General features: G+C 47.5%; 1 protein-coding gene and 1 non-coding gene across 4 annotated transcripts; one reads left to right on the top strand and one right to left on the bottom strand.

Moving 5' to 3' along the window:
* Positions 1–961: 961 nt before the first annotated feature.
* HMOX2 (heme oxygenase 2) lies at positions 962–26,719 on the bottom strand. 3 transcript variants are annotated; one of them, XM_061210131.1, is made up of 6 exons: positions 26,613–26,719; positions 5,782–5,908; positions 3,739–3,856; positions 2,880–3,371; positions 1,843–1,969; positions 962–1,753 (listed from the first exon to the last, which is right to left on the bottom strand). In XM_061210131.1, the coding sequence occupies exons 2-6, from the start codon at positions 5,865–5,867 to the stop codon at positions 1,626–1,628; spliced, it is 951 nt and encodes a 316-aa protein (XP_061066114.1). In that variant the 5' UTR covers positions 5,868–5,908; positions 26,613–26,719; the 3' UTR covers positions 962–1,625. The 3 variants fall into 3 exon arrangements, with proteins under 3 accessions (XP_061066114.1, XP_061066115.1, XP_061066116.1); XM_061210132.1 differs by having other exon boundaries at positions 26,630–26,712; XM_061210133.1 differs by lacking the exon at positions 26,613–26,719 and adding an exon at positions 16,868–16,935.
* LOC133104579 (U6 spliceosomal RNA) lies at positions 12,552–12,658 on the top strand. The gene has a single exon (XR_009703641.1). It is a non-coding gene; the product is annotated as a U6 spliceosomal RNA (small nuclear RNA).
* Positions 26,720–27,841: the final 1,122 nt, after the last annotated feature.

Below are 27,841 nucleotides of genomic sequence, written 5' to 3'. Positions count from 1 at the left end.
CGTGGACCGCTGTATCCTGCTGCCGCCCCTCTCCTGGTCTCGCACTGCCACTGCATGGCCTCCTGTCACTGTGAATCGTGGCTGGTCTCAGTTTATAGTTTCTCATTAAATTGGCCCTTTCACTCCCCTGCCCGAGGCCTCTGCTCTCTTGCCTGGCTTCCTTCTTTTGTGAGGGAAAGAGGGTGGGGGGTTGAGTCCTCAGGGTGTCGGTGCTTATGCCAAACCGACTATCCAGGGACGACACTGCTATCTCAGTCCCTAATTAAACCCGCCAGAGCCCAGTGTGGACGAGCCCTAGGATTCCAGCTGTGACTGTGCCAGGAAGTTGGCTTCATGGCTCTGTCAGGCTGCCTTACTGATAACATGTAACCCGCCTCCACACCACGCATCCACCCACGGGGTCTGCAAGCTGGAGACCCCCAGCTAGAGCTCAGGGTCATCCCACCCTGCAGGGAGGTACCCTCACTCCCTTAAGCAAGACAGAGCCACTGGGGTTGAGGCTACTGGGGGTGGGCAGGCAGCTGGGCCCGCCGGTTCTGGCCGGCTCTGCCCCTGCCCCTCATCTGACTTGTGAAGGCAAGTGGGCTCGGTCAGTTATTGAAAAAAGTGTCCCCAGCATTGAACCCTTTTCTGAGTAAAACTTTCACAGATCCTCAATATATAAAACCAGTAATAAATTCCTATTAAAATAAATACTTCATTTCTATTTTAGACAATGAATTATTATATAATTATATGCTTTTATCTTAGTTATTAAAAAAAATAATTCAAAAAGTAGGAAAACTCCAAAGCACTCTGAGAATTAGAAAACCACGGGACCACATGGACTTTAAGGGTCTTTGTGAGATGGTCACAGTGACTCTGCCCTGGAGAGGTGCGCTGCTGGAACGTGACCAGCAGTATTGGGAGCACGTGAGGGGCTGCCAGGGGCCATCGAGAAGGATGACATCACACCAGGAAGGAGGGAGGCAGCTGTCAGAGTCCATTTTATTGAGTGCAGTAGCATTTCCACAGGTCAGAGGAGACAGGCCACGGGCAAACAGACCCCACTCAGGTTTCTGCTTGAGAGGCATGAGGACTGGCTACCCAGGACGGAGCTCCCAGGGCCTCTGAGGCAGGGTGCGAGCCTGGCTTCTGCCCTCTTCCTGGCCCCTGCCCCGAGGAGAGGTCCTGCAGAAGAGCAGCCACATCTAGGGAGCCCCCCAGACCCCAGGGCTATGGGAGCCTGAACTTGCTAGCTACTCCACTCCCAGCAGGGGAAAGATACCCACCTAAATGCCGACACGACGAGAAAGAGCAGAGGGAAAGAGCCTTGGGTCAGAGGTGTGGGTGCCCCGGCAGCAGAGCTGGTTCCAGAGGCCCAGGCCGGCCCGCTGAGCTGCGCTGGCTGCTCCTGCTGCCATGGCCTGGGGGCTGCAGGGAGGGTGGGCCTGCACCCAGGTCAGCATTTGGCCCGCAGATGGGATGCTGACAGGCAAAGGCTTTAGCATCTGGCTTTTACTGGTTGCTTGTTTTCTCAAGCCCAGCATTAAAAAAAAGTCACCTGAGGTGGTAGTTTGGTCGTGGGTGGAGGTGAGGGCGGGCCAGTGGTCAGGAGGAGGGCGCCAGCATGGGTGGTGGGTCCTTCACATGTAGTACCAGGCCAAGAGGCCGGCAGCCAGGGCCACGCTGGCGGCCAGAATGAACTGGAGGCTGGGCTTGCTCAGTACAGCCAGGACTGTTCGGAAGGGGCAGCTGCTGCCCTCCAGGGCACCTGCATGGCAGCACCAACAAGGGACATGGCATCAGCGGGGGACACGGACACAACCACCCTGGGGGGAGCTCAGGACACACGAGACCTACCTTTGTCTTGTTTAGCAGCGTAGTAGGGGCATTTCCGCACATCTCCTTTCCCATCGTGCACAGGGAGCCCGTCCTCCAGGGTCTCTTTGGCCAGCAAGGAGCCAGCCTGGTCCAGTTCACTGAATATCTGCAGGTGCAGAGGATCGACGGCCATCACTGGACTGTGTATCCTCTGTTTTCAAAGAAAAATCTCTCTCCCCCGGACACGGATCTGGAGCAGGCGAGGCTTGCTCAGGAGTGCAGAGCAGCAGCCCCAGTCCGTGCCCCGCCACCGCCACCGAGCTCTGGGAGGTGTGGCCGCACCTGTGCTGCCCAGACTGACAGCCCACAACTGAAACTACCAGGGAACAGATAGGAGGAGAAAGCAAAAGCGCTGCCCCAAGACACTGTGTGAGCACTGGTACTTCCCTGTTTCCAGCTGCTGGGTATTTTTAGCAAGAAACAACAGAAAAAGAGGAACATGGGAGAATGAGGCCCTGACAGGGCTGACCTAGCCTGACTGGCCCTCAAGAGGCCTGCTGAGATCAGAATAGAGGGCTGCCAGGCCTGTGGTCAGGCTGGCGCTTCACCACCTCCCATGGCAACTTTCCTGGTGCTGAGGGCTGGGCCTGGGCTCTGGACACAGAATCAGCCTCCCCAGACTTGGGCCCATCTAACAGCTACTTGTAAACTGAGTCATTCTCACTCTCCTTGATTCTCTCCCTGAACTTATCAAGTAGAACTTTTCATAGCAATCCTTGCTAAAAAGGGGAAACCCATTCCTTAAGACCAGGATCCTGGGGTGAGAGGGAGGGAGATGGCTCTCTCCTTCCCAACCCCTCAATGTGCTGGGGCCTCGCCTTCCCAAAACACAACACACAGGCTATCAAACAAGGCAGAGCCATGACTGGGTTTGTGCTCTCTGGCCTGTTTGGTCCCTTGACTTTCTCTCGGGCAGGCTGTAGCTCCTCTGTCCTAGTGCACTGATGTCCATTCAGGCAGACCCAGGGCGGCCCCCCACGGTCAGAGGCCCCTTCCCGCCTGACCCCTGACAGTACCTGCATGTTGTACTCGAAGGCCTTGTTGGCCTCCTCCACGATCTTCTCTTTGGTCTTCAGGTTCAGGTCCAGGGCATTCATCCTGGCCCGGTAGAACTGCTTGAACTGCTGTGCATTGTCCACATTCTCAAACAGGTAGAACTGGGTCCCTTCCCCTGTGCTGGGGAGTTTCAGGGCCCGCTGGGCCACCTTCTTCAGCACCTGGCCCCCTGAGAGGTCCCCCATGTAGCGGGTGTAGGCGTGGGCCACCAGCAGCTCTGGTTCATCCTGCCCCACATAGTGGATCCGCTCCACGTACTTCCGGGTGGCCTCGGAGCACTGCGCCTGCTCCACCCAGTCCTCACCATAGAAATACTCCATGTCCTTGATCAGCGCCGCCTTCCGGTGCAGCTCCGTGGGGAAGTACAAGGGGGCAAAGGCTGGGTGGTCCTTGTTCCGGTCCATCTCCTCCTCAAGTGCCGAGTATGTGAAGTACAGTGCAGTGGTGGCCAGCTGCCGAGGGCGATGGGGAGACCGTGGGAAAGGGAGACCTTGGCCGGCAACTCCCGAGCCCACTGCCCACACTTCTGAGCAGCTGTAGACAAAGGCTCAAGTAGTACCCCCCTCCATTCCCCAAAGGCCTACTTTTATACAGTGAATTATTTCACATGCGCAGGAAGCTTTTGTTTCTTAAAGGAATGACACGGTGAATTCTTTGGAACATGGATCACTTCCTTTACATCACTATGTTATTCCACTTAAGACATGAAACTACAGCCTGACGCTGAGAAAGCATGGAGTATGGAGAAAGGCTCCAGGGGGGCTTCCTCATGGGACTAAGGCCCCCAGCCCGACCCAGTCCATGACCTAGGGCACAAACCTTAAACAGCTCCTTCCTGATGTTGCCTTTCAAGAAGTCCTTGACAAACTGGGTGTTTTCTGCCCGGTCATGTGCTTCCTTGGTCCCTTCCTTCAGGAGCTCGGAGAGGTCTGCCATCCTATGGAGAGAGCATGCGTGTGTGAATTAGCGCTTCCCAGCTCTAGGCTGACCACTTGCTGAGCTAGAGGCAGAGGCTGCTCAGAAACTTGGTTCCAGCCTCTTACCAAGAAGCACAGGGCAGGCAGACGTGAGTCTGCTCCAAGGACTTGGGAGACACTCTGGATGACTGTGACCTACTCCTCCACGGTGTCCGTGTCTCTCTGAACCACCCAAATGAATGATGCTTTGCTTCTGTGGCCCCCTAGTGCCCAAACAAACACACACCTCTAATCCTACCACAGCGTGTGCTGGCTTCAGGGAACAGACAACCTTTGGGAATGTCTCTCCTGGAATCCACACCACTGAGAAGGACTGACCGTGCATCTCCTGGGGTGGCCCTGCTGCTTTCCACCCACCTTGGACCCACAGTGTCTTCAGGATTACATGTGGCTGGGTCCAAGAGTAGGAGGATGCAAATGAAATCAAGGCCGGGGAGGTTAGAGCCAGGACCTAGGTTTGTGCTGCTTAACAAAATTATGCAGGATGGAGTGGTGCTGACAGATGCCAGTAGCCAGTACCAGACAAGGTGGAGAACGCGCTGGGTGGGGGCTCATGTGCGTCCACACAATCATCTACTAGAGCGAGAAAAACTTGACCTCTCGAAGCCCAGCCTCTGTTGGCTTCTTTAGGAGACTGGCTCATATCACTCATGTGCTGACAATATTTATTATTAGCAATTATTTCAAGATATAAAAAAAGAACTTTGCTGGAACTCTACTCACTGCTCTGTGGTGACCTAAATGGGAAGGAAATCTAAAAATGAGTGGATATATGTATATGTATAACTGATTCACTTTGCTGTACAGCAGAAACTAACACAACGTTGTAAAGCAACTATAATCCAATTAAAAAAAAAAAGAACGTGAGAGAGAGAGAGAGAGATATACACATACACACACACACACACACACACGCATATATGGAATGGAATATTACTTAGCCACAAAAAATAATGAAATAACGCCTTTTGTAGCAACATGGATGGACTTGGAGGGCATTATGCTAAGTGAAATCAGAGAAAGACAAATACTAAATTCCACTTACATGCGGAATCTAAAAAATACAACAAACTAGTGAATATAACAAAAGAGAAGACTCACAGATATAGAGAACAAGCTACTGGTTACCAGTGGGGAGATGGAAAGGGGGAGGGCAATATAAGGGTAGGGGACTAAGAGGTATAAACTACAATGTATAAAATAAGCTACAAGGATGTATTGTACAACTCAGGAAATATAGCCAATATTTTGTAATAACTATAAATGGAGTATATAACCTTTAAAAACTGTGAATCACTATACTGTACACCTGTAACTTATATAATATTATACATCAACCATACTTTGATAAAAAAATAAATATTCAGAAAAAAAAAACAACACTTTGCCAATGACAGGGCTACAAGGAGAGGCTAAGAACAATGAAGAACAGGCCCAGGTAACTAGAGGCTTTGAGTGATGAACTGGTCCTCCCCAGTAAGGAAAGCCCTGAAGTTAGAGTTGCTCCCACATTCGAGGGGGTGGGAGACACTGGAAAAGGTGCCAGCTTTGCCTCTGATTACCCTTTCTCATCCCAGATGACAAAACGCTTAGAATTTTAAGAAGAAAAAAGGACCAGGAATACCATCAAGTTCCACTATTCAGCATTCCTAGCAGTGCCCATCCTGCCTCCTCGTATGATGGAGATGACGGTGAGAAGGAGCGGGCAGAGCGCTGAGCAGCCCAGGGTGCCATATGCTGTCTCTGCAGTGCCAGCCTGGCGTCCGGGGACCACAGCAGCATGACCCTGACCACACCTGGTGCCTCCAGCACCTGAAGCCAGGTGTACTGGGCATGGCAGGCCCTGGGCCCACCTGACTCAACATGGCCAGCCCCCATCGCTCACCTGGTGTGGTTTTCTTTTTCTGGGGCCCCAGAGCTCTTTTTCTCTGGCTCATCCACCCCCTCTGAGGTCTCCAGTTCCGCTGACATCGTTGCCAAGTGTGGTTCTTGCTGCTCTCACTACTCTGGTCCTGCAGAGACATGAGGAGCAGGTGATGCGGCGCCCACGAGAGTCACGTCCCCCAAACACCTGCTGGTTCTGCTCTCCCCTGAGCAACATAAGCAAGGAGTCACCCATGTGCCTCAGGAATGTTTTCGTTAAAAATAAAGCTTTGCCGTTACTGGGACTATATCTGCATATGGACAAAATATGGACAGTGGTGATAGCATTGTATTGATGCTGAACTTGCTGTTTTTTATAATTGCACTGTGGTTAGTTAAGAGAATGTCCTTGTTTTAGGAAACACATACTGAGGTATTCACAAGTAACGGGGCATACCACCTGCAACTTATTGTCAAATGGTTCAGAGACAGAGAAAAAGAGCACGCGTGCGCGCGCGTGTGTGTGTGTACAGGCACGTACATGGAGGGGGAAGGACACACAAGTAAAGCACATGCGGCAAAATGCTGATGGTAAATCTGGATAAAACATACACAAGAGTTCTATGTACTATTCTTACAACTTTTCTGTATTTCTGAAATTATAGCAAACTTAAAAGTTATCCAAAACATAAAATAACAAAGAAAACATCATTTTAAAAAAAAGAGCAATGCAGCAGCTCTCAGTGCGGCAGCAAGCTCATCTGAGCCAGCCCAGCCTACCTGTTAAAGGCAGGTGGCCTTGTGCAGAGAGAAGCAGAGAAGCACACGAAGTAGAACGTCAAGCCAGGCCATTCAGAGCAGCTCTGCTTTAAAGCAGAGCTGCTTGAAAGGCCCCTGACAACCTGCATCAGCTACACTGAGTCACCACGCAAGCAAACTGTCCCCAGCCCACTCCAGACTCTGCCCAGCTGAAGGAAATAACAAGTTAGCCAATCGGTGCCTGCTGCTTGCTGCCATGGCTGAGCCTTCGTCAGCCAGGGAGATACGGTCCCAGAACACAACAAGCTCACCCTCCACCCTGGCAGTGCAAAGGGGTGGGAGCCCATCGGGGAACTTTCCAGATGAACAGCAGCACAGCTGCACCAACAACTAACAAAGTAACGCAAGACCAGGGCTACCAACTCAGGCCAAATCAAGCCAAGAAAAGAAGAGACCTTAACTTTCTACCTCAAGCAGCATCTACTTACTGAGCATTACTGAGCTCTACCCAGAAATAGGTACTTCTTTGTTCAAGGAGGACAAAGAAGTATAGGAAATGGTCTTTGAAAGGTATAAAGAAGGAGAACAAAGAAGTATAAGAAATGGTCTTTGAAAGGTATAAAGAAGGCATAAAGGTCCTTGAAAGGTATAAAGAGTAAAAAACAACCTCTATCTCACCCCACAGATACAACCACTGTTAGTATTTTGCTAAATATCCTGAGTTTTCTCTAGATAACATCTTCTTTGTTATCTTTGGGGATATTATAAGGCATGGTTTTGCTCAGCAGGATCTTTCTGAACCTTCTCTCACCTTTAGATTTAGTATTTATACAATGGGATTAATGATAGGAAGGATTAAGTGAGAACACGGAAGCACAGTGCCTGCCACTTGGTAAGCACTCAGTAAATATTAGATATAATGGTTTGTACTTGCCCAAGAACACTTAGAAAATAGCAGAAAGTTATATAAGCCAGACAAAGCATGGTACCATTTCTATGTACAATCTTTAAAAAAAAAAGCTTCAGTTCATAGAACACAGTGGAATGGGGGTTGCCTGGGAGTGGGGGCAATAGGTAATGGCTGGTAAAAGGGTACAAATTTTCAGTTATAATATGAATAAGGTCTGAGAAGCTAATGAATAGCATGGTGACTATAGCTGATAATAGTGCAATGCGTAACTGAAATTTGCTAAGGGAATAGATCTTCAGTGTTCTCACTTAAAAAAAAGGTAGGGGCTTCCCTGGTGGCGCAGTGGTTAAGAATCCGCCTGCCAATGCAGGGGACACCGGTTCGAGCCCTGGTCCGGGAAGATCCCACATGCCGCGGAGCAACTAAGCCCATGCGCCACAACTACTGAGCCCGCATGCCACAACTACTGAAGCCCGTGCGCCTAGAGCCCGTGCTCTGCAACAAGAGAAGTCACCACAATGAGAAGCCCGCACACCGCAACGAAGAGTAGCCCCCGCTCACCGCAACTAGAGAAAGCCCACGCGCAGCAACGAACACCTAACACAGCCAAAAATAAATAAATAAAATAAATAAATTTATAAAAAAAAAAAAGGTAAATATGTGAGGTGATGGATGTGTTAACTTAATTGTGGGGATCCTTTCACAATGTATGCATCTACCAAATCATCATGTTGCACACTTTAAACAATTACAATTTTGTTTGTCAATTATAACTCAATAAAGCTGAAAAGAAGCGAGAAAACAAACAGCAAAATATAGAAAATGGGACCTTCTTTTGAGTCCAAATTAGATACACTCTCCTCTGTCAAAGTGCTGGTGACGGTATGGTGCAGACCATCAACAACAGATGGGATCTGGGGTTGGGGAGAGGAAGTGCCTCTAGATCAAGCAACAATATGAACAAAGCTAGAAACTGGACAGTCCACAGAGATGGTGAAAGGCTGCCCAGCTATGTGTCCTCTTTGAGGGGTCAAGGTAGACTCTGCCAACTGTGGAATAAGCCCCACATAGCTTCCCCCAGCTTGTTCATACTGACCCAACTTTACAGACTTCTTTTTTGGCCACACCGCGCGGCTTGTGGGATCTTATGGGATCTTAGTTTCCCGACCAGGGATGGAACTCGGGCCCTCGGCAGTGAAAGTGTGGAGCCCTAACCACTGGACCGCCCAGGAATTCCCCAGACTTTTAAGAAAGAACATCTGAGCTCCACTCCCTTAGGGACTCTGAGAGCCACAATTTGTCCCCAGCTGCTGGGCACTCAGACTGCAGAGAGGAGAGGGTGCTGAGATGAGAGTTCTAGGCTTCCCAGAGGAGGGAGGCTGCAGTAAAAGGCCCCAGAGGCTCTAGGCAGGTGCACGGCCACACTGAGGACACGCCCCAGGCACCTGAGGACTGCAGCCCCCATGCTGCTTACAGGAAAAAACTAAAATCAGGCAAAGACAAGAACAAATGCCATTTGGTTGCCTAGGTTACCAACTGCAGTAACTTAGGTAAATTCCTCCACCTGATCATCATGCTGCACAGCAGTGACTGTATGAGTGATTAAATCTGACCATTAACTGTTTTACTTGATGATAACTGCACATTCTGGGAGATGTAGTCACTTGAGCAACAAGGCTTCTGCTTCTCTTAAAAACACAGAGGAAGGGAAAGCCAGCTTTCCTCCAGTGCCCGTCTTGGTATTTTATTTCTCAGCAGCACCTTATTTGTTCCAGTCCCCCCTCAGGCACACCCTCCGCCCACCCTCTTCAACCTGGTCCTGCCCAACAGCCCCTAATTCCCTCCTCCCAGCTCTCAGGAGGCCCGACTCTGCCCCCAGGGGCAGGGCCACAGCTGTCTGCTTCACTGCTGTAGCTCCAGGGCCCCAAAAATAACAGGCTCTCCATAAACACTTGTTGAACAACAAATCCAAAGGAAAGAAGGTGGGTGTAATGCGTGCCGCCAACAGTAGGCATCTGTGGCCAGCAAAGCGCACTCTGCGGTCCACTACTTCAACAGGTTCTAAACTCAAAACACGGTTTAAGGATTTTGCTTTGAAAGAAGGACAGATACCAGCTTATTCCATCCCAGCGGCAAGAATACTGAGTCCTTACGCAGGCTAAAAACTCCATCTGGCAGGGAAGGAGAACATTCTCAGGAAGGCTCAGTTAGTACATTCAACCCACCCAGGCTCGGTGCCAGGAAGAGAGCTGTGTCCATTCTTGAGGCCTGGCCACTGTTCCTCAAGGGAGTGGCCTGGGGTGCAGCATTCAGGAGCCACCTTGCACATCAGAAACAGAAATCACTTCATTCTCTGAAAAGCTACGTGGCCAAACTTGGTCAGGCTGACTTCTACACTCAAATCCTTTTTTCTTTGTAGGAACCACTGTAATCCCTAGAAAATCAGAGGCCAAATCATAAATGTGGAACCTTTCTAGACTTCAACCTCTTGTTATCAACAAGAAGCTGCCCCAACCCCCCAACAAAAACGAAAACAGAAAGATCCCAAAATATTCCACTGTGGGAAATACACTTCAAGAAGTATTAATAGTAATCTGTACCAAAATGATAAGTAGCCATACTATGACGTTTGAAAAAAGTCACACAGCCTAACAATACAGGGCAGGGCTACTCAAACAACAGTAAACAATGGAATCCTGGCACCACAGCAACAAGTAGACTGGGCTCTACCCCTGCATAAAGAAGTCTACATAAACTTCTTTGTTAAAAAAAGGCCCCCAAACACTGATTACGACTATCTACAACTAAGTATACTGATGGTGACAGGAAGGGAATTTGGAAAACTATGAATACTTGTTATTTGTTGGACTTTTTAGCTAACTGGCTCCTTCTTTCATATAAAGTGGCTCAATTCTCTTGAAAGGGGGGAGGGAAAGGCATGGGAGAAGGGAGAGCGGGACAGAGAGAGCAATTGGACCAAGGAAACCAGCTAAGACCCTGTACTGTACCAAGTGGTCACCAGGAAGTCCCCTGGGCCCTTTACTTTGCTCTTATTAATTCTAGAAAGGTCGATCTGCCCTCTCTCTTCTACGTCCAGAAAACTGTGACTCTGTTTATAAAATCTACTTCCACAGCTCCATAATTCCTGTACTCCTAGCTGTTCACCTGATCACTACTGGTTTTCACTCCCACACCTGATCTGAGAGAAGTGGCAACAACGTCCCGATCACCAATGTTCCCTCCTGTGGACCTGGCCCAGCAGATCCACAACACTCATTTCAAAGCCTCTGCCCTGGTAAATGACAGGCTCAAGACTCTAGGGCTTCTGAAAGAACAGTCATGTTCAAAGACGTTAAATCCTCCTCCATAGAGACGTCAGCAAATCTCAGGTCAGTCAGCCTGGGACACGGCTGCCAGATGGAAACATAATCACCACTCCTTCCCCATCTGGTGATCCCAAAAGACACAGTGGAGACTTCATCCGTAACAATTCTTTTTTTCATTCCCATTCTTTTTCTTTGCCCTGGAAAACCACAACTGAGGGAAGGGGGCAGGTTGCTGAGCCTGGCCAGAACTAGAGAGGAAGGAGGGGGGAAGGGGGAGGAAAGGCAGGCGACCAGCTCCCTGAAATTAGAACAGTTCTCCTGCCTGACTGGAATTGACAGTGACCAGCTATCAGCTACCGCAACTCATGGGATGCCCACAACATGAGCTAGTGTTGTTTTCCCACATACACAGAGGAGGAAGCAGCCAGAGGGAAGGTGAGCGGCTGCTCCCTCCCTACCGAATGGCTTCCTACTGGGCACCAGACGTCCCTGCCTGCCTCCTAGAAGGCTGCTGGCGGCTCAGAGTTCAGTCCGGTCTAGAAGTGGTGTCACATTTATAAGAGGTGATTATTCTTCAGCTTCCACAAGTGCCATCAGCCTGTTTCCCACCCCATTAAACTAGAAGCATCCTACAAGACAGATCAAGACTCCCTCATACTCTGAGTTTCTCAGAGTCCAATACCATGTTCCAAATCATGTACAGCACAGCACCCTGAGGAGTCTCCATCCTGAGCTGTAATTGTTGCCGATGCATGAATGAAATGCCTACTGACAAAGCTAGCTAAATGAAGGGGGCGGGTGAGGGGTGACAATAAAATATGGATTAAATTCTAAAACACCAAGTAAAATAATAAAAAATTTAGTTGGGTACTATGTCTCTGAATTAAATGGTATGAAATCTAGTTTTATTTTTCTTCAAATCTGACTCCTTCCCTCCCTCCTTCCCCCCACCTCCACCCCTCTTTCTGGTGGTCTGGTTTTTTTCTAACTAATGACTTGTTTATAATTCCCATTCTTCTGAGCTGGCCAAGGCCATTCTCACCTCACAGGGCCCAGCTGGGTTGTCGCCTTCGTTTAGGGGCCAGTGTTGTGCTTTTTCTGCTGCTCCCCCAGAGTCCTCTCCCAGGGCTGCAGCAGCCCAGGGTCTCCCCCGTAGTCCCCGCCCCAGGCTGCTCTCCCCACATCAGAGGTGGACACTGACTCCCTGGCCCCTCTGACAGCACCACACAGGCCCAGTCCCGCGTCCTCTCTCCCCTTGCCCAGCAAGGCTGCTCCTCACCCGCCGGCCTGTGAGGGCAGGCGCCTCAGCAGGCTCTGACTCCTTTTCTTAGCCAGCACTGCTGGTAATGAGGCCTCTGGTTTCTTCTGTCTCAAGGTGCCTCTGGTCATTGGTGCAGCTTTCTTCCCAGAGCCCATGGAGATGTGTTTGTGTGTTTTCCACTCTTCTGGCTGAACTAATACCTTTCAACTGTATACATCTTTGTCTATGATCTCACCCCACCCACATATTGTGACATTCAGGAGGGTCATAGTTAAAAACTATGCATCACCTCTCACAGAAGCCATGTACAATATGTGCACCATAAATGTTTTCAGATGATAAACACAGAATACAAGAGTCCAAGACACCCCCTTTCCTGGACTATAGGATTTGTTCCTTCTCTACATCCCCTTTTCACCTTTAAGTGAGAATACCTGTTTCTGTTGAACAATCCCATAATCAGGCCAAGTCAATTCTTAATGGTGCCACACACTCCTATCAGGCAAGCCTCAGCAGATATAAAGAAATGGGTTGTTGTGCTTGCTTCGGCAGCACATATACTAAAATTGGAACGATACAGAGAAGATTAGCATGGCCCCTGCGCAAGGATGACACGCAAATTTGTGAAGCAGTCCATATTTTTTCCAATAAAGATGTTAAAAAAAAAAAGAAAGAAAGAAATGGGTTGTTTACCCATCATGCAAGTTCTTTTCTGAATATCTGTATACACAAAAAGAGTAAATTCTAACATCCTACTTCTAACCCTATATATGATCTGGGGAACAAACAATGCTAGGGCTACTGTGGAGGGAGAGGGAGCAGGAGGGAGGAAGCCAGGGGGCAGGAAGGTGCATCTCTTCAGAGCCTCCAAATCTCTCCGGCTTTCTCCATTTTTCACCTGTAAAATGCAATGAATATCTGCCCAGCATTCAATAAAAGACTATTACTAGGATCAAATAGGATAATGACTATGAAACCACTTTATAACAAATGTTAATGTTACAAAAGGAATTGAGAAAGAACTCAGAACTGTTTACTAGCTGGTCTACCCCAGGAGACACTCCTGGTTAGCTTTTTTCAGATGCTAGGACACCAGGAAATTCTCAACAGGGGGAAGAAGCCCTGTTCCTGGATGCAACATGGAAATAAACTTGCTCTCCTTAGCACTGTTTAAAATCCAGTATCTATAAGCGTAAACCCTGCACCAAGGGCCAGTTTTGCACCCCAGCTGGCATATGGATGTGAAGAGGAGGTGCAACCTGTTTTCTGTAGCAAACAGCCTTGACTGTCCCTGCGCTGTTCCCAGACCTCAGGGAGGGCTGGAAAGATGCAGGGGAGGGGGAAGTTCAGTGGACCTGTCAGTTTACAGGGGCCACTTTTGGGCTCCCACTAACTGTTGATTATTGCTCTAGATCCAGCTCACCTTCGGGAATGGAAAGGTAGCTGGGCCCTGCACAAAGGGTATGGTCTTTAGAGTTAGAAAGATCTGGGTTGGAGTTCCAGTGCTTAGTAGCTCCATGGCTATAGGTAAGTCATAACCTTCTGAAGGCTGAATTTCATCATCCATAAAACTGGGTAACAAAACTCTCTTTGCTCCACATTCTCGAGTGTGCTGTGAGGACTAAATGAGCTAATGTGTGCACAAGTGCTTCATGAAACTTAACGCTGCTCAAATGCTGACGATCTCGTGAGAAAGTTGTTGGTGAAAATGGGCAGCTGGGTGATTCTGAAACACTGAGGAAGAATGTGAAATTTGGTGAATCCATAGGTAATTCTGGGCAGGTCACACCTGAGGACTTCTGACTCCACCCTCATCCTCTGACAGTGTCAGGAAATGGGAATTCCTGCTCTTTCTGACGTGAGACCTGTGACCACTGAAGCTAGAAAATCCACACTGCAGATGCTGCTCGATGCTAGCTAAGCTGGATGTTGGGAGCGGTGCACAGGGTTGACTCGGCTCTAACCCTACAAAGCAGTGATAAGAGGGGCCTCTCAAAACCCTGAGGAAACCACATCATCTAGATCAATACCTTCTGAGTTTGTAGAATAAATGACCTGAGGTCTCTGCACTCTGGTGCAGCCACACCTCAGGAAATCTCACACACAAGCTTCACCCATTTCATTTTGATCACTGGGTGAATTCAATCCCACAGTTCATTGAATGGATGACTATTAACCTCTTGACAAAGAGCAAGTTCAGACAAAGAATCCTGGAAAAGTGGGGAGTCCAGGGACACAAAGCTCTCGCGTCAGATTTACTCAACACACACCTGCACATTTGGGCAACAAGCAACCAGAAAGCAACTAAGGGCACCAGCCTCTTAGTAACCTCAAAAACTGGCGTGATTCAGGAAGTCCAAGACTTCTCTGGCAGGCTTTTTTCACTGTGGAGGGGTGGGCTCATCTCTAGCACATTCTAATACAGCTGAGCAAGAATTCAAAAGCAGACACTGGGACGAAACCTGAAACACTGAAAAGAGCAGAGAAGAGGCCAGAAATCTACTGCTGCTGGCACCAAAGACGCCACTTCCTACTACAAATGAAATAAATACAAGACCTGCCCTGTTCCCTGAGTGCCACTGGGTCTCAGGGCTGAGAAGACAAGACTCTTTAGTCCCATGAGAAGGACCTGGAGGGGTGGGGGCTGAAGTACTGACTGAATTCTAAAATGGTTAGGCTGGGATTTTATAAGAACAAAGCCTAGGCACCAGACATCTACAGGGCTGGTTGTAACAGAGTAAATGCTGGTGGGTCATTCCCATCAAGCAAAAATCATTCCAACTTTGGAACAATCTTGAAAGCACGTGTCCTGTGGGTTAAGTGGTCAGCCACATTTCCTTTCACTCAGGTGTAACAACTGTCACCTGTGACTTCAGCTTCTCTCATAAATGATGACTACAAATAGCATTTGGGAGTTGAGGGAGAGAGTGGATGATTAGGATGCTTCTGCTGAATTTCCATTTTGGAAAACCTAGAAGTGCTATGGGCTCCCAAGTAATTTCCTCTGTACAAACAGGATCAACAGAACCTAAGCAGCATCCTTGCAGGGACCAAAGGCCCTCAAGTTCACCCAAGAGAGGGTGGTGCAGAGGAAGAGCACCAGACTAAAGTCTAACAGATGTGGACACACCAGACTAAGTCACTTTCGAGCAGAATCCCATGACTATGAAGGAACTAAGATCAAGAGAATTAAGTAATATGGCCAAGGTCACTCAGAGTAAACAGTCGAGCTGGGACCAAACCTGAGTCCTTCTGAATGCAAGGTGATTCCTCCTGTGTCCCCAGCTAACCCTCAGTGGTACCTGAACGTGAAATTAGTAGGGTGTGACGACAGACTACTAGCAACATGGAAACTGAGGTTATATTACACTGCATTTACGCTCACAGTGGAGGGGTTTGCTAAACCACTGAGTGCCATTTGTTTTTCTAGTATGAAAAGTGAGCTCAGTCCTATGATTTCTGAGAAGTAAATGCTCAGGCTCCCATTTGAAGATTCAGAAGCTGCTGCTGCCCATCCCCACAACTCTCATCTTGGCTCACTCAGAATACAGGGCAACCCGAGAAGGTTGTCCCCTGGCGAGCCCTGCTTTTGTTGACTAACACGGCAGGCCAAGGCTGGAGATGGCTGGTCCCAAGGGGGAGGATGGCGCCCACTCCATCCCCCCACCCCCGCCACCACTCAGTGCCTGGAAGGAAGCAGCCAGATCTGCCAGGTCTTGGTGGACGATGAAGCCTGAGGCTCTGGGGCATCCCAACACCAAGAGGAAGTCACAGTAGAGTCTGCACATTTCTATAGTACCTATTACCATAGTAACTACAGAGAAATAGAAGACCTGGTTTTAAGAATCTGAAAGCGTGTCCTCCATGTGTTAAGTGTCTAAGACCTATTCAGTCCTATCTTTCTGTCTACTGAAAATACAGCTGCCTTTGAAACAGTAGTGTGATGGATAGGAAGTACATCAACATAAACTTCTTATAAGATTAGCAACTCCATAGGCCAAGGCATTGGTCAATCTAATGAGGTGGCTCCTCTGTCTCACTTTGGACCTGTTTGGGATCTTAACATATTTCCACAGGCCTACAGAGTTAGGTATCATTCTCAGGCTTTTTCACGACTGCCTAGATTCTGGCAGCAGGGGAAGGGGTGGGTGAAGTGGTGGCAAGGAAACAAGCCCTGACCAAGAACTGGCAACTCCAAGAGGCTGGCGCTGTCCTCACAGGCTTGCGTCTATGGTGGCAGGGGACCAGCAGCAATAGCTACTGGACTTGCTTAGAGTAAGAGGCTCGGCTTTCCCAGCGTTCCCAGCAGGCCCTGCCTCCACTGGAGGAGCGGACAGGAACACAGAGCAGGCAGCCTGCTGCCACTCGACTCTCTGGTTCCCTGTACTAATAAATGAGGCAACAGCTCCTAGGAATGGGGGTGTGCAACTGTTTTCCTCCCTCAGTATATCTGGCCTATTTGTACATGGATGAAAATGTCCCCTAGGAGTAGCCAGGAGCTAGAGGGTAGAAAAAATATACTGTAGGTGATGTGAAGTTATCAGCAGTTAGTTGTAACAGCAGCCCTCTCTTCCACTCTAAAAAGCATCCAGAATGAGAGCTGACTTATAAGGATAATCTTTAACTCAATAAAACTTATATTTTGAACAAGAAAATATTCACAAATTTCACTGTTAGTAACAATTTACTTGCAACACCCCTCAAAACCGTACTTGAAAGGCAGAAAAATCAAGGTGGCACAGTGATTACTTAGCAAAATGCCCTCAAACTCTTTTTCTAGATACTCTAGCTCTTCATTGAAGCCTTCTCGGATCCAAGGTAAGAGATAACAGATCATCACACATTACTCTACCTGGTCTGTCCGCGATATTTCCACAGCCATGTGCATTAGTTTCCTCACCAGGATGAAGTGCCCAGGACACAGCCTCCCCATGCAGTAGTCACTGGCAGTAACTCAGCATCTGTATAAATGTGACTATTAACTTAGATACAAATATAAGTATTTGTATTTCGGTATACATCCTATGACATGCAGGCCGAATCACTCCATCTCAAAGTTTCTAGAAGATGGGCTCAACAAGTCTAACAGCAGCCATACGCACAGAAGTCCTATCTGCACAGCACAATGCTAATGTGCTGACAGGACACCAAAGGAGTTGAGGCAATGACTGAATTGCATGATGATCTCTAGAGCCGGCCTACGGTAGGCGCCCAACAAACCTGACCTGAACTAAGCCCAGCCAAGAGAGAATCCACTGCCACACACAGGCTGAGGCAGCATAGGGCTGTGGTCAAGGCACAGGCTCTAGTCAGGCAGGACAGAGAGAAAACCCTGGTTCTGCTGCACACCTGCTGGGTGGCCCTGGACCAGTTACCTCTCTGAGTCTCAGTTTCTTCATCTGTAAGGATAGTAATAACAACTCTGCAACGTAGGTATAAAAATTAAATGAGATAATTTACTTATAAAACTGCCATATAGTATGATGCTGATTAATAAATTAAATAAAGTGTCACTTAAAGTTAACAAATGTTCCTGTATACTTTTAGTTAAGAAATGGAAAAACCCGTCTCTATGAAAGGCCCTACAGGTAGCATCAAATCTATACCGGGGTCACAGACTGAGCTGAATGCTCACTGTAAAGAACCTCTGTTTTCATTCTGATAACACTAGATACCAAGAAAGGAACAGAAAAACCTTGGAATTTCTAGCAAAATAAATTTTGCAAAGGACCTAAAGGAAGATGATCACCAGAGTTCAGTTCTTTTAAGGAGGCTCTGAACATGAGTTACGTGAAGCCCCTCCATGCCACAGAGGGTCAGGCTCGGGGACGGGACATGTTACTGTTTTGTTTCTTTAGAGCAGCTCATCACTGTAAATAAAATTTAGGTAAATGAAAAATGTACTTGAAAATTCTGATTTCCATTTAGGTCTCTTGCCAATCAATCCCTAACCCAGCGGTTCTCAGATGGGGGCCGTTTTATCCCTCAAGGGACATTTGGCCATGCCGGGAGACATGTTTGGTTGTCACAACTGGACGATGGGCTGTGCTACCGTCATCCAGTGGGTCTGAGGTGGGTCTGATGCTGCTCAACATCCCACAGAAAGCACAAGTGTGCGTACACACACACACACCAATAACAACAACAATTATCCAGCCCAAAATGTCAACAGCACCAGGGCTGAAAACGCTGCTCGAACCTCTCATCCCTTCATCAGTTTACAGAGACAAGAAGAGCTTTGTTTTCACGCTAAGCTTCACACCATCCATCACACCTTCATGAAATATCCTTTACAGAGATTTCTGGGGAAACTGAATTTCCACCAGAAAACAGAAGAGGCTGTAGGTGGGGCAACTTGGCAGTGCCCACAGATGACAATGAAAAGGGTCACAGTACCTTCCTGGGAATAGGACTGATTTGTATTTAGATCGCTAGGAGGCAAAACCTTTAAAGCAGGCTCAGTAACAAAGCCAGGTAGAGGTAAAGCCCTGACAGAAATGTGCTCACTGACTTCTTGGAGGAATAGAACATAAAACTGGGAGAAAATCTAATTATTATTTATCAGTCTGGTGTCTGACTGACAAGTAGGCTAAGAATGAGAACTAAGCTCCACTACCAGGTCTGCGCTAGCTAGCTGTATTACACAACTGCCCTGGAACTCCAACATCCTCATTTATAAAATAAGAGGCACTTCTCAGTGAGCTGCAAGGAAGATGGTATTTAACAGGAGGCAGAGCAGGAAAGACTGTGGGCTTCCCCCACCCATTTCAGACACAGCAGCTCCCCTATTCCTCTGAAAATGGAGTTGTACTGCTTCTAAAAATAAGGTCTAGATAACAATGAGCTGGATGATCTTGGAGGCATGCTGTTACATTAAGAGCTACCTAAGTAAGCCTTTCATGATCTATTACAGCACTTGTATTCTGTTACAGTATTTATTTGTACACGTCTTTTTTCCAGATTATGGCTCATTTATCTTTGTCTCCTACTGCCCAACACAGGGTACCTACCTAATCAGGGTTTGCTGAGTGAATAGACAATTTCCAGAATGTAAGGTATTCTCAAAATCAAGGTATTCTCAAAGAGCAGATGACAAAGAAAACATTTAAAAGTGAATCCCAGAAATAAGAAAAATGGCTAGCTAGTGAGTAAGCATCTTTGAGCAGCATTTTTACTGCAGAAATTTCGACTGATGGAGGGTGGGGGGTGACATGGGCCTTGTAGGGGACCAAGCACATGATGCTCTGTGCTCAAATAGCTCACTGAAAGAGAAATATTGCACTGCATTGGTTTTAAACTGGCTTCCTGACATTCTACAGATACAGCTATTGACCACACACCTTTTAGATTTTAAGGACTTTGAAAGCCTGATTAAGAGCAGAATACTGCCTTACCTTTTTTTTTTTTTTTTTTTTTTTAAAGAAATGGATAGGCGGACTTCCCTGGTGGTTCAGTGGTTAAGACTCTGCACTTCCACTGCAGGGGGTGCGGGTTCGATCCCTGGTCAGGAAACTAAGATCCCACATGCTGCGCAGCGCGGCCAAAATAAATAAATAAATAAATAAATAAATAAATGGATAGGCAAAATTTTAACAGTCCACGTAACAAACGCTTACCAGCACTCCTCCACCCCATGCATGCACAAACCACCAACCCTTCCTGCTGTCCACCTCTGTGAAAACCCTTTATTCCCCCAGTTGGCTTTAGAGAAGGGATTTCACAGCAGCATTCTCTTCATGTTCGTTAGTCTAGGGAAGGGGTCAACCTTCTTTTAACATGCCCATATCCTGTCTTTAAGCACATTTTGGAGGAAATACACCAAGGCATTAGGTTATTATTGCAAGGGGGAAAAGCAAAATGCTACAGTGACCGCAATTTACCAAAAAGAAAATTAAAAAACAAAAAAAACACAGCATTTTGCCACTGTAAAACGAATAACTTCCTGTTCCATGAGGCAGCCTGCACAAAATACATAAATTAAAGATACATGAAATGGGTGCCTGTAATTCCCAAGAGGTCTCCAGAACTGATCAAACATCATTGTCACCACTAATCATTATCAAGAGGAAACTCAAATAGCCCAGAACATCTACTGCTGACTAAGGACCTGATTAGGCAATAATGAATGAATAACTAGGGGGAAAAAAGGTAGACATGATGGGGAGGGCAAATGTCAAGAAAGGCAGAGAATCATGTGCTCCAGGGCTTTAAGAGGTATGCTCACCCCTTTTCCCAAACCAAACCCTACACAGAAGGCCAACACATGGAGCAAGTACAGTGGAGCATCCACAGTTAAAGCAGTCAGGGCAGGTGGGGGGCGGGAGCTCAGCTCTTCCTCCGCCCTCAGGAGCCCTGAGCTCAGCATGCTTTGCTGGCTGTGGTCTGGGGCAGCTAGGGCACTCACTCTGAAACAGACGGTTTCCATTTCCCGCCGTGTGTGCTAAGTGACGGCAGCTCTAGGACAGTCTTTTAGGTCTGCATGTCCAAAGCAGCAGAGGGAAGCTAGTCTTGAATTAGCCACTGTTCACAGACCTGCCCAGGGCTCCCTCCACTCTTTCATACCTTGTTTCCAACAGTCTAGTAGTTTCTGAAAAACGTCCTGACCTTCCAAGAAGCATGTGATTTCTGTGCCAACTCAGCCCTCCCCAACACTCCTACTTGGCTCTAGCTCTGTATCACAGACAGGTACACACTCTAATCGGCTGCACTCGACTATAAGGTCCCTGAGAGCAGACCTGGAGCCTTACCCACACCAGTCAGGTAAGGGCACTTTAGCTGCCCCACTCCTGGGAACCAGATTAGACCACTGTGTACGTGGGAACACGCTGTCCTTTGCATGAACACTCAAGTATGTCCCATGACACTTGATGTTTGGTAGAAGGCTGCTTGTTTACAAAGGAATCCTACGGTTTCTGTCTCTAATCTTCCATGGAAATACCTCCTCATCTGAAGATACAAATTCACAGACGTGCACTTCTGAAGATGGGTAGCAAGGGTATTTGTCAGAATATAATAATCATTAGCCTTTTGAAGTTGCAAATCCCTTTGAAAATCAGATGAAGACTTCAAACTCTCTCTCCAGAACAATTACATATTTAAAAAATGTTGCCTATGCCATTCCAGAGCAACCACAGGCCCCTAAAGTTCACCTGTGGACCGAGAATTCAGCTTAAGAATCCCTATTCTAGACGAGTTACTTTATGAGAGACATTCCTTTTGTGGGTAATATGTTTTCAGTAAAACCCCTTAATGCTTATTCATTGAAGAGGGGTTCCCCCTCCTTCCTTCTTTTCTCTTCCTACTCTGTCTTTTACCTAACCCAGTGGGTTTCATTCAAATTATCATCCTTTCCACTTCTCAGCTCTTCACTTCCTTGACCTCGCAGAATACTGAGTGTCAAAACAACAATCATAAACCGTACAAAGTGAATTTACTGTTTTGCACCTCCTCAAGGTGACTGCCAACCCCCTGTGAACAAGGACTGCTGGGTTTGCTGTTGTTTTTGTACATCCCCTCGGTGCCAATAGTCTGCACACCATAGAGGCAAGACATGTGCCAAATGGGCAGATAGATAGCTTCTTTGTCCTTCTACCTGTAGGCATTTGCACTTGAATGTGTTGACTTTAAAATCTGGGCATAAGTCCCGGAAAGGCCACATGCAAAGGGAAGAAAGCATAACCTAGAGCAGCCAGTCACCCCACTTTGTTCCTTCTGGGTCCGCCAGTAAGACTTTTTGCAAACACAAAAAGTGTTACAAAGCAAGACAAACATGACACTGAGCCCAGACACTTAGAAATTTTGCTGAGGCTGACAAAAACCCAAGTGTGGCAGAGGAATAGAGTGTTTCTGTTTGTTTTTGTTTTTGAATATTTTGGTTTTTTGGCCCCGAGGCATGTGCTATCTTAGCTCCCCAACCAAGGATCGAACCCACACCCCCTGCATTGGAAGGTGAAGTCTTAACCACTGGACTGCCAAGGAAGTCCCAGAATAGAGTGTTTTAAAAGTTATTTTCCAATTAGTGGGATACCTGCTACTACTAAGCAAAGATAAGGCGTGACTCTCCCCTTGCCTTCCTGTAGAAAATCAAGGGAGTAAAGGTTTAATGCCACTTCATTACGTCTGCTTTTCTCATCTGCCTTCAAACACTACTACCTAGCCCCCCCTCCCAACCCACACTCAGTTTTGCTCACCGATTCTTCCCCTTCATCTGCCTGCCCTCCTCCAAATTGCCCTGGAAATAGTTCCAGGTGACAACAGTTCCTCTGCAGCAGCTCCTAGTGGTCTTGCCAGAGAGAACAGCAGATCCAGTACTAAGGAATGCATGTGACATGCCATCTTATCATCAACAAACACTTATAATGCTCACGGGCTCTACGACTACAAAGAGGCCTAAGATGTTCGGGACCTCAAGCAGCTTTCAACTGAGAAAGAGAGAGAGAGAACTAGAAAGATAAATAACATAACAGGTGTATTATAGTATAAATGCTAACTGTGCAGTACAGACAACAGTGCTAAAGATGGAGCCTTATGTTCCAGATTTTCCAGGACAGTTCTGACTCAAATATCCTGTCTCACCAACTCCTTCAGTATACCTGTATGCTCAGACTATGGATCCCACTGTTTGGCATAATAAATACGATCACCCCAGTGACTGAGGAGGCAGGTCAGCCAACTAGATTAGCTAAAAGCATGATGGCAAATTGTTTTAATCATGCTAGCACCTTCCCACAGCCCTGAGGTAACTGCGGGATTGAATATAATACAAGACAGTGAAACTTGAGGCTTCCAAGACTGAGAGCGCTCACTGGGAGAAAGGCAAGAAGCTGGGAGTATTGAGAAAAAGTCAGGCTTGCAGGGTGCTAGACACCTGCCTCTTTATGCCATTCTTCCCCAAAGCCCTTTTAAAGTTACTGAGAACTATGACAATAATTAGGCTTACGATATTCCTGGGAAGGAAACAAATCTATTCGTGTGACAAAAATTAATTTTTCCCCTAAGTAGAGAAAAAAGAATGTCCACTTGCTGGGCCTCTGGCAGAAAAGCTGACCGCAGTCACTGTGTGCAGCAATCCGCCCTTTCTGTCCTCTCTGCTGTTTCCTTCCTCATGTATGCTGTCGCTTACTTCTCTGCCTTCCTACCAATCTACTCCCTCTTCCATCCAGCCTGGGCTTTAGACAAGGAGGCCCCAAACAAGAATCACATGGGAAACTTTAAAAACACATGTTCCCAGGCCCAACCCCAAACTCAGTGAAATAGAAAAGTTTGGAAACCCCTGTCTTAGATTGAAAAGCAGCATTCAAGGCACTCAAGACTTGAAGGCTCATCAAGTATTAACCTCATTTTTCAGACACAGAAACTGCAGCTCAAGGGGTTTAAATGTTTTTCTCATGATCAAAAATATACCACAGCTTCCTTTTTGGGGAGAAACAAACCATTTATTTTTCACTCTTTCTAATATAAATTAATATGTATGTATTTGGATACATATATGCACATGTAAAACAACATTGTCTAGTGTTGAATAGTTGTTTGTGAGTGAAAATAATGGTTATAAATTGATTAATCAGCTCAATTTTGTACTTAACAATCTAATCATTTTGGAGTGTAAACAAAAAGTTAGTGTATATGTAGACTTTCAGAGAGAGAGATACTTAAGCATACATTTGAAAAAAGAACCCTCCTCAACATCACATCATTGAACAGCAAGAAGACACGCAATCTGATGCAATTCCTACTCCAAAAGCAGACTAAACAGCCCTTGGATTACTATTAAAATATTTGATTAAAAGAAATATATCACATAGGGAAATGCACATTTGCTAAAAGCCTTTTAAAATTACATCAAAGCAACATTAAAACCTGCTCACTGAGAAGAGCCTCATGAATTTAACTGCTGTTTTGAAATGCCTAGTTAAGGTTTAGAGTATTACCTTGTAAGGTCTGACTACAGATGTGGTTGATATGACGACCCAGAAAGAGTTCCTGGCTCCACTGCAGTCAGCCATGATCGCAATTTAAATGCAGTCCTCTGATGGGTGTCTTTCCATTAAGAATAACAGTGGGGCTTCCCTGGTGGCGCAGTGGTTGAGAATCTGCCTGCCAATGCAGGGGACACGGGTTCGAGCCCTGGTCTGGGAAGATCCCACATGCCGCGGAGCAACTAGGCCCGTGAGCCACAATTACTGAGCCTGCGTGTCTGGAGCCTGTGCTCCGCAACAAGAGAGGCCGCGATAGTGAGAGGCCCGCGCACCGCGATGAAGAGTGGCCCCCGCTTGCCACAACTAGAGAAAAGCCCTCGCACAGAAACAAAGACCCAACACAGCCATAAATAAATAAATAAATAAATAAATTTTTTTTTAAAAAGTCTATTTATAACTTTTTAGTTAACTATGGCCAATAATATACAAGGAGGTAATGTATTGTTCAAATTTTTCATCTTTCTCTCCAAGGAGTTATAAACTAAATTCTGAATTTTACACTGAAATATACAATTCCAATTTTCAAAAATATCTTCCTCCTAGAGGAGTGATATTTCAGTTTTTGGTGCAAACCTGATACAGAGCCCAACTATCCTATGAAGAGAGTCAGCTTTTAAAAAGAAACCAAAAAACCAAGGTAGCCCAAAGGCCCCAGCTATTTTGCTTTTCAACAGACTCAAGGAACGGTAAGCCAAAGGCAATGAATACTTTACTTTCTGTAATTCACCTTCTCCTTGGCATTGTCATTTCTGGAGTAGCTCATACTCCTGACTCTGGTGACTCACAGCATATCATCTCATTGGCCCAGGCAAAGGAAAAAAGGAAATCAAGTCAGACAATGCGGGAATCACAGATTTTTCCTCTTCACATCCCCAGTCCGACGAGGTCACTCAGTAAGTGTGTTTCCAAGCTCCCTCGAATTCCCATACCCCGACCAGTATTTTGGCGTAGGTACTGTATTTGAAAACTTTTCCCAATTTCACCAAGTAAACTTGAAATGCCCAACTGAACTGTGAGCTCTTGGTAAGCTTGTGATGTCTTGTCTTGTGATGTTTCTTGAAAAAAACATAATGAATAAAGCACAGATTTAGGGACTTCCCTGGTGGTGCAGTGGTTAAGAATCCGCCTGCCAATGCAAGGGACCCGGGTTCGAGCCGTGGTCCGAGAAGATCCCACATGCCGCGGAGCAACTAAGCCCGTGCGCCACAACTACTGAGCCTGCGCTCTATAACCCGTGTTCCACAACTACTGAAGCCCGCACGCCTAGAGCCCGTGCTCCGCAACAAGAGAAGCCACCACAATGAGAAGCCCACGCACCACAACGAAGAGTAGCCCCCGCTCGCCGCAACTAGAGAAAGCCTGCGCACAGCAACGAAGACCCAAAGCAGCCAATAAATAAATAAATATAAAATAATAATTTTTTAAAAGGCACAGATTTACTCATTTATATTCCTTATCCTCCTCCTCGCAAAAGAAAACCTAAAAATTTTAATATGGCAGTTAAAATTTTAATCAAAACACCTGGTTAATGCCTAACAGAAATTCAAATACATAAAACCAGTAAGCTCCCGGTTTCCTTCTACTTGGGAGGGCAGTTTAGAGGGAGAGGGAAAGATGTCTAGTTTAAATAACATAATCCATTTCCAATCTCCATGGCTCTGTTTAGGAAAGAGCATGGGATCTGGGAGCAGACGACCAGGTACAAGACCACCTGTGCCATCTTCTTGATTGTGGGATGCAGGTTAAATCTCTTGAGATTCATCATTAAACCCATTTCACCTGTGGGAGAACTATCAACTCACAGGGTTTTGTTAGGGGCTGAGAGTGAGAGGGCTTCCTGAACTGTAGAGCACCATAGGATGTTTATATTTTTTCAGTCATGCTCCGCCTTGTGTGGTTCACAGAGCCATGAATACAAGACAATAAGGATGAACAGCCACAGGCCACAGCAACCGGTTCATCAGAAGTCATTTAAATGACATGACACAGGCCTTGTGCAAAGACTATGCAAGGCGGTCCTGGCAGCTTTTACGGGACAATTAATACACCTAGGGCACTGCGCTTATGAGGTGACAGGTAGACTCCCTGCCAGACTAACCGGTTGCCCCTGACGTTGGTCCCTCACAATCTGACGGCCGCGGGTCACTCCGGAAGTCAAGACAGTGACTCAAAGGACCCTACGGACCGAGGTGAGTCAAGAGCAGGAAGGGCAGAGCCCCGGCCCACGCCAACAGCCCGGGCACGGCTCTCCGCCGCCAGGCCAGGTCTGGGTCCTCGCCGGCCCAAGGTGGACAGACGTGCGGGCTGGTCGGCCAGAGGCTGCAGGCCCCGCGGGAACGCCAAGTCCGCCCGCGGCGACCAGGGGGGTCACCTCCCCCGGGGCACAACTACGCGAACCCGCGGCTTAGGCCTCCCCAGGCCCTGAAACGCCGTCTAGGAAGCGGGGTCCCCCCGCTCGTCCCCTCCGGGCCGCCCCCCTCCCAGGGCCCGCCAGGGCTCCCTCAAGCGGGCGCTGGGGCGCAGCGGGCCGTGGCCGACCGAGCCCAGCTCCCGAGGGCCCGGGCGGGCCAGGCCCGCGGAGGAGCCCCGAGGGAGGTGCGGCAGGGCGTGGACACTCACCGGCCGTGGACACTCACCGGCCGCAGGTCAGGTCCGCCACCCGTCAGCACCGAGTCCGCGCGTCGCCCAGAGCCGCGGCCGCCGCAGCCGCCGCAGCCAAGCACGCAGCCCGACGTGCGCACGCAGCGGGGGCGGGGCCTGCGGAGGATGCGCCCCTGCGGCGGGCAAGTGGCTGCAATCCCAGCGCGCTGGTCGGCTGCGGAAGTCGAAAGTGCTTGCGACTGAATGTTCCCATTCATTAGAGGGGGTGTTTATGAGGACGCCTCGGGGCTACGCGCTTTTCTTGTCCTTTGTCACCACCGCTTCAGGCTCATCTCGTACTGGGCTCCACCTGTCCCTTCTGTTTCAGCCACACTGGTTTCCCGTCATTTCCTTAACCACGCGACTGGCTGCAGATTAAGACTGGTATTGTCCGGTACTGGCAAAGGTGTGGGGAATGAGGGGTATTTGCGGGAGTTATTGGGAAAGGGGGGACAGTTTGGCAAAAGATCTGTTAAAATTCAGGATAGGCATTCTCTTTGATCCAGTACTTCCACTTCTGGGTAGCTGTTGTAGAGAAACACAAGAACCCAAAGAGACACAAACAAGGAAGGTCATTGCAACAGCATTTCGGTGCAAACCTTGAAACAACCTAAAAGTCTATCAAAAGACGATGGGGTTGGGGTTGACAGGTGCACATCTATTCAACAGAGTTGTGCCGAATAAAAAGGAAGGGCACGGAATTCCCTGGCGGTCCAGTAGTTAGGACTCCCCGCTTTCATCCCTGGTCGGAGAACTAGGATCCCGCAAAAAAAAAAAAAAAAAAAGGAAGGGCAGACGCCGCCTTGAGGGAAGACGTCAAGTAGAAGGGGGAAAAGCAAGTTGTAGGAAAATACAAAAATACATTCGAACCTAGAGATTGTCATACTGAGTGAAGTAAGTCAGACAGAGAAGGACAAATATATCTATTACATGTGGAATTTTTTAAAAAAATGGTACAGATGAACTGATTTACAAAACAGAGTCACGGATGTAGAAAACAAACTTGCCGTTACCAGGAGGGAAAGAGGGGGGGGATAAATTGGGAGATTGAGATTGACGTATACACACTATTATATATAAAATAGGTAACTAATAAGGACCTACTGTATAGCACAGGGAACTCTACTCAATACTCTGTAATGACCTATATGGGAAAAGAATCTAAAAAAAGAGTGGTTATATGTATATGTATAACTGATTCACTTTAC

The sequence above is a fragment of the Eubalaena glacialis genome, chromosome 13 (assembly GCF_028564815.1).
Source record: "Eubalaena glacialis isolate mEubGla1 chromosome 13, mEubGla1.1.hap2.+ XY, whole genome shotgun sequence".
NCBI lineage: Eukaryota > Metazoa > Chordata > Mammalia > Artiodactyla > Balaenidae > Eubalaena > Eubalaena glacialis.
Note: the sequence above shows the minus strand (reverse complement) of the source record. Positions and strands in the feature narration are given on the sequence as shown.

Coding starts and splice junctions, on each gene's coding strand:
- HMOX2 (XM_061210131.1), bottom strand. CDS start 5,867: ATGTCAGCGGAACTGGAGACCTCAGAGGGGGTGGATGAGCCAGAGAAA. Junction 3,857..5,781: donor GAAAAAGAAAACCACACCAG/GTGAGCGATGGG, acceptor CTCTCTCCATAG/GATGGCAGACCTCTCCGAGC. Junction 1,970..2,879: donor CCTTCGAGTACAACATGCAG/GTACTGTCAGGG, acceptor CTGCACCTGCAG/ATATTCAGTGAACTGGACCA.